The sequence below is a fragment of the Pieris brassicae genome, chromosome 9 (genome assembly GCF_905147105.1).
Source record: "Pieris brassicae chromosome 9, ilPieBrab1.1, whole genome shotgun sequence".
Classification (NCBI taxonomy): domain Eukaryota; kingdom Metazoa; phylum Arthropoda; class Insecta; order Lepidoptera; family Pieridae; genus Pieris; species Pieris brassicae.
In genome coordinates this window covers 14,788,190-14,803,043 of record NC_059673.1, presented here as the reverse complement: position 1 = coordinate 14,803,043, position 14,854 = coordinate 14,788,190, and the positions used below count along the sequence as shown (strand labels likewise).

The 14,854-nt window shown below is 32.2% G+C and overlaps 2 protein-coding genes across 2 annotated transcripts in view; one reads left to right on the top strand and one right to left on the bottom strand.

The window, feature by feature from the left end:
* The window catches only part of LOC123714562 (suppressor of lurcher protein 1), a 217,813-nt gene that overhangs the window by 108,994 nt on the left and 93,965 nt on the right, over window positions 1-14,854 (top strand). The gene's annotated exons all lie outside the window — the stretch shown is intronic.
* Window positions 11,233-14,551, bottom strand: LOC123714563. Its single transcript, XM_045668876.1, has 5 exons — window positions 14,486-14,551; window positions 14,181-14,412; window positions 13,607-13,816; window positions 12,062-12,256; window positions 11,233-11,398 (listed from the first exon to the last, which is right to left on the bottom strand). The coding sequence occupies exons 2-5, from the start codon at window positions 14,286-14,288 to the stop codon at window positions 11,348-11,350; spliced, it is 564 nt and encodes a 187-aa protein (XP_045524832.1). The 5' UTR covers window positions 14,289-14,412; window positions 14,486-14,551; the 3' UTR covers window positions 11,233-11,347.

Sequence of the window (14,854 nt, the reverse complement as noted above, 5' to 3'; positions counted from 1 at the left end):
ATGTAACCTAATGCAAATTAAGTTACATATATATTATATTTTAGTAACTAATAAGAAGCGTAAACAAAATGTTAACAATCATCACACTAGAACCTAATATTGAGCCCTGTATTTTTTGCCACACTTATAAATTATTGTGTTTTAACATTCTCGTTTCCTATAATGTTTAAAAACATAAGTGTCATTTAAATTTAAACCTTAGATAAGCCAATTTTTTTTAGTTTAGTTAGAAACTCATATTTTGAACTGTCAAAGTCAGTTGTTACCCAGCTTCAAACAAAAAGTTTTATTTAAAAACATCTCCATACAAAAACCGCCACCGAACAGAATTCATGCCTTGATGTTTTCCTTCACCGTATGAGTGAGTGTTGCCGAGAAAGAAACTAACGTCAAGGATGAGAGACGCACGCTGAAGCCTCTATATAGACTGCTTTTTTTATGTTTATAATTAAGTCACTTTAAATAGTAACAAATATTACGTTAATATCGCGAAATGTGTTGGTAAACGCAACGTTGTCTAAGCAATGTAGATGTGTTCCTAACGTCAAAGAGTCAATCTGCACTGCAAGTGGGTCACTGAAGGGTGGCCAAAGTTCGTAAAACGATGATACTTTCGATACGTCACCCGAGCTGAACCTCACATCGCCCTATCATCAGGGTAACGGTTCTGTTCAGGAGATTTTTTTGCGCTGACTATAAAATAGGTAGGATTAAAAAACTGCCACATTCCAAATCTTTTTGAAAGAACGAAATCTGTCGTGTCTGCTAATAAATAAATAAAAACAAAAGAATTTCATAACGTGGGTGACTTTTAGTTTTATATTTGTTTATTGTTACTTTAATTCAACCAGATTACCTTAAAGGCCGTCAACGTGAAGGCGATAGCATTATTTTTAAGTTTACCTCTTGAGTTAAATATTATAGCTGTTACTATGTTTTTATAAAACTAAGGAGGCTATAGACGCCATGACACGCTTACGCAACATCTGAAAGAAAAGAGAATGTGGTACTAAAACAAAAATAAGATACGGGCTCTAGTATTCCCTTTGTTCCTGTATAGAGCAGAAACGTGGAATATCCTGGCTCGAGAAAGGCAAAGGATTTATGCCTTTGAAATGTGGTGCTGGAGGCAAATGCTAAGAATACCGTGCACTGCGACCGTCATAAGACAGGCGCTGTACAAAAACCTATGAATACAGATGGTTCACTCCAAATGCTTCCTTGCTAACCACGACGCTCAGACATGACTTCCCGACAAAAGAGAGAAAGGTGTTTTTATAAACATGATTTACGTTCATTAAAACACATTTCCTTGAATTGGATCTATTCCCTCAAAATTGTATAAAAATAAATAAGTATAGAAAGATAGTTTTTTAAAGAAACAATCATACATTATATTTATATAATAATATTTATAATGTATCTAATGATGATACGTATTTGTATGTCGACACTAGATAATATTGATAAGTATTATTAGCACAAGAATGTGGCTGCCGACTGCCTAAGCTAGGCTGTAGCAAAGATCGTGAGTTCTAACCCCTTCGACATTATTGGAGTAGTATCTAGGGTTTGACAGCAAAAACATACATAAATATATCTAACCCCTAATTCACTAGTGGACCAATAATATTATTCATATGGTCTTATAAATTGTAACTACACATTAGGTACTGATAATTAATTCCTGACTCCTATTGTTTACTTAGGTCGGTTCAAAAACAAAAGAAGCAGACAACGCAACTTTTGCATTTCGATTATCAGCGCTCTTTTTATCGACCACGTTTATAGGTATTAGAATTATTTTTCGATTCATCTTGCATCCTTGCATTTTTATTTAACATGTTATATCAAAATGAGGTTTAAAATTTCTTAATATCGCTTTGCGTCCACGGTCGTTCAACATGTAGAAAAAATCGTCCCACTAAGTAAAAAGTCTACTATTGTATAAGGTATTGAAATGAGTGAATTATATTTATTAGGACTATACATTTATTTAGTAATATAGGACAGTAACGTTTAAAACCAATGATATTTATTTAATCTCTTTTTATATAACAGATTTTTTTACATTTCAAATTTGATTATTAATCATACTATTTAAAATATGGATAGTATGTAATTATTATGATTCCTTGGCTGGTTCTTTTGCTCCAATGTTATCAACCTGAAAATAAAATATAAATGATATCATTACTAACCACCATGCATACTATGGTATTCGCAATCATATGATTGCACAACGCGACGATGAACGATGTACCCTTAACACTAGTATTTAGCTACTTGTTGAAAACCTTGAAACATATACATATTTAGAATGTTAAGGACTTATCTGTTGATGAAGTGAGTGTAAGTTTACTATACGCTTATCGACTTGAAACTAGTGTTTCGCTGGGAATCAAATTGAATAAGCCAGTTATAACAAAAATATTTTACCTTTGGTATTTATAATATATCTATGTGTATATAAATAAAAATGAATCGCAAAAAATGTCGCTCGAAACTCAAATACGGCTGGACTAATTTGAGTATAGTTTATATATTCCTTCAAAATCAGAAAAGCAAACAGTTTCTATAGGGTAGCATAGCAAAATGTTTCATATGTTTGTAAGTAGCAACAAAAAAGTTAGGCTAGGGTACTCAATAAAAAATACTTCTACGTCCGTAGTCCCTATAAAGTACTATGGACTACAGTCTGAAAAAAACATTTATAACTCGAACATATGTATATATGTATCAATGGTTACAGCTCCTTACAAACGTTGTGTAAAACAAAAAACACAGTGGCGGAGAGTTTATTGCCAGTTCTTCTCTTCCGTTCTACGCCCTTGATTTAGGAACTGACAGTCAATGTAAAATTAGAAGCATTTAATGTATTTTTATTTTTTTGACATTCATAAGTGTACAGTTACCTATATGAATAAATTATTTCTGACTTTGACTTTGTGTGTCGGGTAATAAATAGTTCTATACTCACAGCTTTCTTAATGCTATCAATCGCATCGTTAAAGTTTTTCTTAATGTTGTCAGGGTCAAAAGCGCTTCCCAATTGTTTATTTACGCTTGCAGCGAAATCTTGGACTTGTTTTGATAGGGTGTCTAATTGATTTGCATTTTCTGTATCACGTTTCACAAAAGCGTGGACCTGTAATAGTTTTTAAAAGTTTTTCAAACATCTATCATCACCACAAGAAAGTACGTGGCTAACACTGAAAATGTTTAGAACTGGCCAGTTAGAAACATGACTAATGAAATTTTTTTTTGAATTTCAATGTAAAACTCTTTGGTAAACTAATGTAGTTTATTGCATTCATTTGTATTTTGTATTTGTGACTTGGCGGCAAATCTAAAACGATTAATGATTTATTATGACTTTCGTTGTGGGGTTACTCAACAACAAAGCTATGATAGGCTGCGATTAGCATTTCTTATGGAGCCCCCATCTCGTGCCACGATTTACAATTGGTTTAACGACTTAAAGCGTGGACGTAGCAATCTCAATGATGATCCGCGTGAGGGACCTCCTTTAATAGCGACTACTGAAGATTTCATCAGTGCTGTGCGACGCATGATAAAGTAAGATAAGAGAGTGACCTATCAGCTCAACAGATATAGGCAAGCCTAGGCATTGGTATGAGTCATTTTTTGAACATGACGTCAGGAAGCTTTGTACAAGATGGATTCCCCATAGTTTAACCGACGACTGGTGTCGTCAAAAGTTAGATAAGTTCAACGGCGGTGACTCAAATGCTGTATTTGTCTTCGTCACAGGTAATGAAAGCTGGATAAATGGCTACGATCCCGAAACCAAAAGACAATTAGCTCAGTGGGTGTTTCCTTTCAAGGATGGGCCATTTAAGGTAAAGAAAGGAAGAAGTTAAGGAAAAAAGATAATTGCCACATTCTTTGGTCGAAAAGGTCATTTCGCGACAGTTGTGCTGGAAGGACAGTTACTGCAGACTGGTATGACAATCGCTGTTTGCTTGTTGTCTTGGAAAAAATTCGACAGCAGCGCCCTCGCAGCAGCATCCTCCTTCACCACGGCAATGCTTCAGCGCACTCCGCAAAACGGACTGTTGAATATTTGACTATGGCAGGTGCCGAGATATGCCATACAGTCCTGACCTGGCGCCCTGCGACTTTCATTTATTTGCAAGAACTAAAGATAAAATTCGAGGTATTCGTTTTACGAGCTCTGAGGATGCGGTGAAAGCGTACGAAAATGCTATAGAAGAGACCCCTAACTGAGAATGGGCCCACTGCTTTTCTCAGTGATTCTATAGAATGCGACGATGTGTAGAGAGGAACGGAGATTACTTCGAAAAACAATAAGAGTATTGGCAACTTTCTATATTAAGTTTTTCATTTTCTAAACATTTTCAGTATTACCTAAGTATTACATTATGTATTTGTTTGTGATTGGTAAATGACCGCTAGATTACTTTATAACTGTTGTATTTTTATGACGATTAGTACCAACGTAGCGTAGATAAACGTAGTTGAGCAAAAACGTTTCGACTGGAACTCAAAACACACTCTTAGTTCTAAGTGTGAAACAAATTTACTGAAAATTTACAGAAAACAAATGCATACAATAAAACAACACTAATATTTCAATATTGTTAAATATACCTAAATACATATGCATAAGATATAAAGACGAAACAAAGGAAATATTTTGCTAATTATATTATAAGTTATAGCGTAGGCACAAATATTGGTTTCCCGCTGCGTACGAAATTACAGATGAAGCAATTGCTTTATTTATTTCCTTAGGCATATTGATTCTACCTAATTGGTTTTTGCCAGGATTGAAAAATCCAGTGACTTTATGAGTTTACATTAGATTCAGCATCTATTTCATTCATTATTTTTCTAAAAAGGAAAATTTAATTTGCCATCTCTGTTTAAGTTAAGAAGTTAAGACAAGTCGAGTTATATACGACGTTTTTCCGCACAACAAGTGTGAGCGAAAGTTGTCCATTGGTTAACTACGGGGTTCGAGTGCAAATGGGTATATACATTAACATTACATAATTAATTCACAATAAATTTTTCATGGCATAAGCATGGCATAGTTTACACGTAATTGAAAATTAATATATGTTTTAAATTTAACATTTAATTTCTAACATAAACAGCTTATAAGATAAATTTATATACATTAAAATTACAGTTTATATAGTTTAAAAAAAATTAGGTTTAATCATATTTTGCCTATAGGAATAATAAGATGTCAAGAAGAGTTTGAAGAATAACAAATATGCTGTAAAATAAATAATAATTATAGACTTACACTGATAAGGCAAACCGCCAAAACGATGACAATTGACTTGTTCATTTTGCTCACGAGTTTACTTGTCAACTAAAGATCATTCACTGACCACGGCGCGTTAGATACTTCCTTTATCAAAGCGGGTATTTATGCTTATCAAGAGGTCATTTCTAAGAAAATAATTACATAGGATGTAATCATCACTAATCTTTGGACGGAATCATTTAGTTCGACAAATAACACTGTATATTTGTTATTGCGCTCTAAATAGTGCCTAACAATGAGAATGAATATTTATAAAAATCAAAAGTTATTTATAACTCAGGAATATATGCATTAAGGGGAAATACATATTTTATTATATGGACCCACATTTTTATGTGTATCGAAAAATTTAATGAGACATAACTAATAATAAGCAGTTTATGAGACCGGAAAAAAATATTTTATCAATGGCATCTAACCCAGAACCTCGCTGTTATGCGCAGTATAGGTATAACAAGACTATAAACTAAATGTTTTATATTGGTATTCTAAAAAAAGTATTTTTGAGAATTCAAAATACATAAAACATTAATTTCCATGAAATTTATATAGTTTCCTATCATGATTCAATTTAACTATCATGATTTGACTTGATTTAAAACAGGTATTTATATGCTATTTTTCATTAACTTAAGGTGAAACATGTGTCACTTTTAGTTTGGGGACAAACATACACACATTTGACTTTTTCTCACGTATTTGTAAGCCTTAATAGATAATTCAAGTAAAATATTAACCAACTCTTACAAGTCGCTTAAAAAACAGGTTAAATCGTTTTTAGGCGTAATGCGGAAATACTAACTTTTTGTAATTTCTTGCACTAGTTTAAGATTTTTTGCGATAAATGCCTATTCTGCTTATCGCTGGTTTTGTCTTCAATGTATTTAAGATAAATCTGTTTGAATCAAATTTTATGTGCAAGTTGCCCCATCATTAATTTGCACTTATATATTCGACGTGGAAATGGCTTTTACGCATCCCCACAGAGAGTATGTGGGTATGTATCCATATATCACATTCACTCTGTTACTCAAAGAACTGGGTGAGCAATACCCACTAAAACCTCTTCGGGTTCACACAGAGGCTCCCAGGTTCGCTCCCAGGTAGATTTAATATTTTACTTATAACAATATCAATAATGTAAAATTTTTACTGTTAGAAATTACATCTACCAACTTAATGTAAAAATATAATTTATTATCATCTACATTATCGTGTTTGACGTATTTCCTCCATTTAAATGCCTAATATTTTAGTAAGATAAAAACATGTATCTAGGGGTTATTAACCATAATGTTTTAATCAAACAATACACAACGATAGACAGCTAATTTTATTATTTATGATAAATATATAATATTACTTATGTATTAGCACGTTCGTTGCTTCTTCGTTTGTTCATCATTAATTAAGTACTTGATAAATGTGATTTATTAACGATTGTAGCTCACTTCAATCGCTGGGCAAAGATAATCAATAGTACTAATACTATAATCATTTTTTTTCTAGAAATAGGACTTCGTTTTATTTAATATAAACTAAACACGATCACGAGAATTATAACATTACATTATAGACTTTAAAGAGCCATTGAAGCTTGCCGAAGACCTTGACAGCTAATTGTCGAAAACCTAAGCAAATTCAGTCTGCCAACCAACACGACCTTCAGCAATGAAAAACGCAAGTTATATGTCGTGCTCTTCCAATAATCTTTATATGTCAAACCGGAACAATTTATTTTCACTTGAAATTGACACGGATTAATCGCATCAAAATTAAGCAAACAGCGGATGTGAGTTAAAACAATATTTATTGTACCTCAAAGTCACATTGACTAAAACGAAAATTGCACCTTTGATCACGAGCAATTCTAGTGTAGCCTTTGTTCTGTGATTGAATTGTTAAAACCGCATTCGCTATAAAATGTGCTGTGGGTATTATATAATTTTATCTAAATTACAATCTTAGGTTGCTACGTAGTGACAAATACAGTAGTGTATATTTTTTTATTATAATTAGATTTTGTGTTTTTGTTTTTTTAAGTTCTACCGATCTACCTACCAATCATTTTATATTCATTGATACTATAACACTTTATGCTAAGTGTAAACTATATATATATATATATATATATAAATAAAAGCATCACGTTTTAGCTGGAAGTAATGATATATTTTACTACTTTTAAAGATTCAACGACTACCACTGTATACGTATTATTTATTTCGTAGGGTATTTTGTTTGTACAAATAGTATTTCTATCATCACAGACTATTCATTGTTGTTATAAATTTGAATGTGTAAAATATACCCAGAACCTCTAAACAACCAAGCCACGCGGGCTGTATATATTTATTGTACATGAAAATTTCAACGATCATTGTATTTTCATTCTTGCTTCACCAATATAAGTAGTGGGTACACGAAACAGAATGCCCAGAGGCTGTTTTCAAGAAAGTTTCAACACCAATGATTTCGAGAGCAAATGCCGAGTGGAAATTACCTTGGCCAGTATTTATTCGTCTTAAGACAGAGAAACCCTTATCTAAGATCTAGGAGAGCCCTCACCTTTTAATTAAACTTCTATCGGAATGTTTGTAAAAGGAAAAACATGTCTTGGGGTAATTTTTATCCGTGAAAATTTCTTCTCTAATGTTTGTAGAAAAGTTCAAAGGGTAAATAAGATTAAGATTGAAGATTATATTAGATTCTTTGACCTAAATCAAAAGCAGTAAAGACATAGAAACAATGATATGGCAATTAATTTTTTTGGTCTATTATACCTATTTAAAAAAAACCTCGAGCTGTTTAGGACCTGCTATAATATAAATAAATCATAAATTTGTGTGAATATTTGAAAGTGTTTTTGGTAAGGAATAAATCAACGAGAATTAAGCGATAAACATCGAGAATATTCTCAAGTTTAATGAAATCTAATCTTTAATGAGAATCAGAGCATCATGGAGACGGGGCTGTTAAGACATTTAATCTTTACTGTAAATCTTTTTTCTTCCACGTATCCAACAAACACGGTACTAGTTGTATAAGCCTATAAAAAACGGATATATAGAACCGAAAGACCTTATTGGGACATACGGGGATCAGACTGAATATAGAAATATTTTAATATAATATTGACTTTTTAAGTTAGCCATTTGCCGATGGTTATCTATAACTTATAGCCGTACATATAAAGGTCATTGTTGAATAAATTTTATCGGAAGTTACGACGTCACTCTTACAATACAGCTATTAAAAGGTTATTGAACCCACACATAAAGCGCATCAATTTGATACCATTTATCACCAATTACGACTCAGATGTAAAGTATCTCAATTCTTAATATATGTTCCAAGTAGAACAAAAGATTATGTGTTGTTGCTTAGCTGAAAAAGTTTGACATGTCAGTCAGGTTCCAATTTTTTTAGGTCGGGGTGACAGATTTCTGTATTTGCTTCATAATCATTTCTCAAGGTTAAAGGCAAGTAGGTAATGAGCCTTCTGTGACTAATGCACCCCGTTGACTTTTTGGGTCTATGGCAAGCCGGTTTCGTTGGTCTCTCTTGTCTTCCTTGATCTCATGAAGTTATCGCTTACCGTTCGAGCCAATGTTAAAGGTGCAAATAGAAAATAAATAAATTGGTGCACAGCCAGGCATCGAACCTACGACCTCAGGGATGAGAGTTGTACGCTGAAGCCACAAGACCGCTACATGTTCATAAAAAATAACTCCTGAGGGTTTTTTGAAGTTGTTTCAAAGAGCGCTTTCGTGGGGGATTTTAACGTTTCTCTAAAAATAAATAAACTTATGTAAAAATAGGCGGGCGGCACAAGACAAGAGAAACAGAATAGTTAATCAAAAAATTATTTTGAGGAGGCTTTTGCCAAAAAAGAGCACACAGATATTTAAAAAACATGAGTTTTCAAGTGTAAGAGTATTGAAAAAAAGATATTTATTAATATTTTTGTATTACAAATAGTTTCTTGTTGTTATTGACAGTTAAAAACCTGCAATAACTCCTGTATATAGTCAATAATCATTTATTCATATAGGTAACACAATGTATGAACGTCAATAAAAAAGAAATATACATTAAATGCTTCTAATTTTACAAATCTCAAATCAAGAGCGTAGAACGGAAGAGAAGAACTGGCAATAAACTCTCCGCCAAGTTTTTTTGTATTACACAACGTTTGTAAGGAGCTGCAACCATTACACCATGTTCCACATGACATCTGAAGTAGGTAAATAATAATAAAATAAATTAAAAACAAATATTTGTCTCAGATTGTCAAAGGTCCTCTATCAGCAGTAGGCATTGTGAAATAGGAGCACGCACTTGCATTCTCGTGGGAATAACACGCAAATGCATGTTGAAATAACTAACATATGTAGTACGTATCTTTATCACAATTTTATACATCCATCACAAAACTCCCTTATTTATCAAAACTATATAATAACTATTGCAATAAGCAATTATATGGAATTAATTTCTTAAATTTCTTCTGTATAGACATTACCTGTCCACATCGTATCTCTAACTTTCGTACTAACTACTAACTGACGTGAGACTGATCTTAAATTATTGTGATTCATGTGCACTTTTTACTTTTTATTTTTCATGTATCCTTTTTTTAGTTTCGTTTGTTTTTTTTCCTGTTTAGTTTTGTCGTAAAATGTATTGTTACACTTCTTGCCTTACCTTATTTAATTTAATACATTTTCTTTTTCTCTTCTCACAGTGGTTGTTCTCAATGTTTTTTTTAAAGTAAATCAAGTCAACCCTTATTATTTTATTAATTATCAATAATATAATAATCAGTAATAATTATCTGTTACCAAAAATTTAAAGATATCAATTGGTTTTTCTATTCAGTACTAAATCACGAGCGAATTCAGTTTCCGGATAACAGATTTTTCACGGTTTTAATTTCCGGTTTGGTTTTAAAATCGAAATTTCCATTGAGGACGAGATTAATGTCTTTAAATTATGAAATCGTTTTATAAATAATAGAAGACATTAAAATAGCTTTTTGCGCAAGGCGACAAACCTTATTCCCTTTGTAAAATGTTAAGCTCTGTTAATAATATTTTTGTTATTCAGAAAATTATTACATATTCATAATTTTTTTAATGTTATTTATATTATGAGCCATACATACATCTAATGATTAAGTGGGCCTACAAATAATGCTAAAAATTAAAAACAATAACTTTTACCAAACCAAACCGTTTATATTAGCACTTTTAGCTATTTCCCGAAAACTAACATTTATAACAATTGTTCTTAATACAAATATTTCGTTTTTGAATATCAAATATAAGATTAATTAAAATTAAATTTATAAAAAACAAGAAAAAACTAAACCATATTGGCGTGGATGAAGATTTCTTTTCTTAAACTAACTGATTGAAGCGTTCAATTAGGTCTAATCTTTGTTGGATAAGTTAATCTATCAACATTGTAAAGTGTGCCTTAAACGTATTTTTCCAACAATTATTGTTATATGATTATAAATAGGCCCGCGTCTCATAACACTGATTCGTAAAACCGTGAATTCGCACAAACTACGCACCAAATTAATGTATTAATAATTTATTTTCAAGAATCTATCTAAACAATCTAATGTTTTAAATTTGTTTTAGAATGAATTTTACATAGAAGTTAAAACATTATGTTAGTCATATCATTATTGTTAATTCTTATATTATTTGTAGTGATATAATAACACATTTACTATTAATATATGCCATTAATACTTACTATATAGATGATTATTACGAACTGCCACGTATAAGACGAAAAAAATCACAATATATTTCAGTCACAAAAAACTATAAAGAAAACAGATCTGAGGTCATGATTGAAGTTTGTAGAGATAAGAGAATGAATTCAGATTCAGAAGTGCAAAGAAAATTTTATTAGACAATCACTACTTATAACACAAAGTCAACATTTCTACTTTGTATTTACATATAACATGAGTTCAAGTGAAACCATTGATTTATGTATAATATATCACTCTTGATCCTGTGGTTTTCTTTCTCTAGTTGTAGTCAGTACATCAACCTAGAAAATAAAAAATAGATAAGTAAAATAAGTTAAGCATTTGCTATTATTGCAATAATACCAGTTATTGTTGAGGATAAAGGAGTCGCAAACATCCAAACCTATTAAACAAAAATATTGAAGCAATATCTGTTTCGAGATCAATTATTTTTTTAAGTAGCTAATAGACAGCCTGTCTGTGCCTGAAACTCGACTGTCTAAGTATGCCTGATACTGTTACTTCATCGTAAGATCGAGTGTAAAAGGTGCACAACGCGCACACAGAAAGTCCATTGGTGTACCGCCGGGGATCGAACCTACGCTGTCACACGCTGAAACCACTAGGCCAACACTGATTTTATTCAACACTAACATATTTTTATGAAGATGCATGTTAGAAGTACCTGCGATGGTAACAAAATGACCAAGGTAGCCTTACAGATACGAAATTGTAGAACCACCACCTTTGTGGCAGCAGAATTTTCTATCCATAGAACGGCATCAGGGTCGGCAACACACCCGCATGCCTCCCGCCGTTGCAGATGTCCATGGGCGGCGATTAGGATTTTTTGACTTTTTTCAATGTGCTTACTCGTTTGCTTCTGTCCTGAAATCCTGGGTGATTTCCTTATGGGATATCATTAAAAAGTGGTAAGTGCAAGAGTTTTAATTCTATAACATTACCACTCTAGTAAGTTTTCCCAATTGCTCTTCAACGTTGTGGAACAGTGGTTGCAGCTTGGTCTCTGTAACGTCGTCGACTATTTCGGTCAAGGTTTGGCGAACACAATTTCTAAATTCCTTTATGTCATGCTGGAAGATGTCCCAAGTGATTGGGGTCTTGTCTTTGCTGTAACGCTCATATTTTGGACCTTCGGACTGTAATAAAAAATATTATTAAATTTAAGAATATTATCATAGAGTTTATCAAATTGTTATTGATTTGAAAGTAAGGATTTGTTTAGTCCTTTGCGTATTTGTAATGATCTCAAATGTTACGTTTTTCAAACACTTAAATTACAGTGCTTTATTTTTATTTAATTCACAATAAAGCTCAGACAAAAATTTAAATAAATATGTTTGTATATTGGTAAAATACATATAAATACATATGAGAAAAAAACTGCATTATTGCGTCGGGCATTGCTCTGACCTAAAATAAAAGACTTTCCTCTGTTTTTATCTCTTGAAATATATTTCCACGTGAACATAGCCGTAATAGCTGACATTAAATTAACCTGCGTTTTTACTTAAAACTCTTTAATATCTAAGAGTTCGCGCTTTCCTCATACATCGTATAAATCTAATTCTGCCAGCATTACGGATTTAATTCATGACGAACGGCTTTTAGACCTATATTTTTTTGTATAAATTTTCAATTATAATTCTATCCTATTAGCAAAAATCTAACATCCTGCTTGGTAAGACTGACCTAAATGATATATAGTTGTAATGTAATAGCCCTGCTCATATTGTTTGTCCAGTAGTTAGTTAGAACCAGTCAACATAGACTGCTGACTGTCAGTTGCTAGATGGAAGGCAAGAAACCTCAGGTAGGCGAAGCCGCTGGTGGGACAAAGACACCGCTCTTATAAGTCTTAATAACAGGTGTCTCAAAAGATGATTCTTTGAGATTGATATCTCAAATCAAACAAATTTACAATCAATTCAGAGCGTTATGTGAAAATGTCAGACGACTTCTTGGTGCCTGAACTTCAAAACTTTCCCAAAAAACCAAAGAACATGGTTCCAGCAGGAGCAACGTCACACACGTCCAATAAGCCACGAGCTCGTGAAATTTTTTCAGGCAAATTGATCTCCAGGGACATAAATTAGCCTTCACGCAGTCCTGATTTAACTCCTATGGGTTTTTTCTTATGAGGTTGTCTTAAATCTAAAGTCTACGCCAATAAGCCGACTTCTCTGGCACAATTGAAAGAAAAGAAATATCCGTCAGGAAATGGTAGTCCAGCTGCCGAGCCGTCATAAGTAATTTTATTGTTAGATTTAATGAGTGCCGCGAACGCGCGGGTCTACATTTGGACGGTATTATAATAGTATTTAAGACATAAATTCCCAAAATGTGTAGTTCAATAATGAATAAACACTTTTTTGATACACGACTTAATTTTTTATAATCGCTCAACTAAATATAAACTTTCTTTTGAGACACCTTGTAACCAACAAAGAAAAGAGAACCTTCGGCAAGCCACTCCATGCCAACCTTACCTCATATCGTCGAATCTTGTTCCACGAGTGTTCGAAGAAGCTAAGTAAAGGCTGCAAATGCTCCTTTTTGACAATATTGACAGTATTTGATAGAGTTTCACCGTAGCAGTATTTGACCCTCTCAATAATGCCGTACGAGGTTTCGGCGTTTGACGCTTCCTCCGCCTCTTCAGTCTCAGCGACCACATCTCGCTTCACGAATGCATTTACCTGTAACATCCTTTATAAATTATATAATTTCTAAAACAGAAATATATAGTTTACTAACTCTGTATAATACTTATATGTTTGTACAATAATACTAATTCATTGTAAAAATAGTTTAAAAAATAATCTATCAAATAACATTTTCGTATTAAAAAGTTAAAAAATGTTCGACAAATATCTTCACTGTTGTGTTTGTATGGTCGTGAATTCGATACAGGTGAAAAAATTGTGCCCAGTTTACGTGCTTGATGATGCCAGAAAATTCAACAATATATATTACAGTAAGCAAAAATTGCAATCTGCAGGCACAATGCACCAATTCAAATCTAAATTACTGTATTAAAATCTGGTATAAAGATATACTCACATTCGCAATAATCAAAACACTGAACAATAAACAAATCCTAGTATCCATTGTGCTGCCTAATATTAAAATGCAAATATTTTCGTGTTTTCGCAGCCTTATGTAGTTCATTGCTATAAATTATTCATAACAGAGCTATATAGTTCATTAATAAATAAATCGCATTTTAGCCCGCGTAACCGCAGATTGCCACAAAACGCAGTTGTTAAAACCACTTTCAGCCGACAAAACTACTCTTGAATATTAATAATCATTATATTTAGCATAATTTCCGAATTCTAGAATTCAACAATTTATTAAAAACCAACCACATAATCACTACAGTGAGTTAAATTACAGTATTCCTAAATCTTTTAATTATATAAATAATTTAATATTTGACTTTTATTCAAGATTTTTTCAGAGATTTTCTTTTCATTTCTTTACACAAACATTTATAAAATATGAATATAATGTAAGTGTATATAATATGTTTTACAAATTATAAAAATGTAGATAAGCCTAAGGATTCAATTAGTTTCATCAAATATTTCATTTGATAATTTCATGGACGATTATTGAAATGCAATAAGATTAGGAAAAAAATAGTTATTGCAATGTAATATGTACATTTATTTTTTTAAAGTTTAAAACGCATCGTACATTTATTTTTTTCTTGTTGTATGACATAACTATGG

Coding starts and splice junctions, on each gene's coding strand:
- LOC123714563 (XM_045668876.1), bottom strand. CDS start 14,288: ATGAACTACATAAGGCTGCGAAAACACGAAAATATTTGCATTTTAATA. Junction 13,817..14,180: donor GTGTTTTGATTATTGCGAAT/GTGAGTATATCT, acceptor AGGATGTTACAG/GTAAATGCATTCGTGAAGCG. Junction 11,399..12,061: donor TGGGAAAACTTACTAGAGTG/GTAATGTTATAG, acceptor TTTATTTTCTAG/GTTGATGTACTGACTACAAC.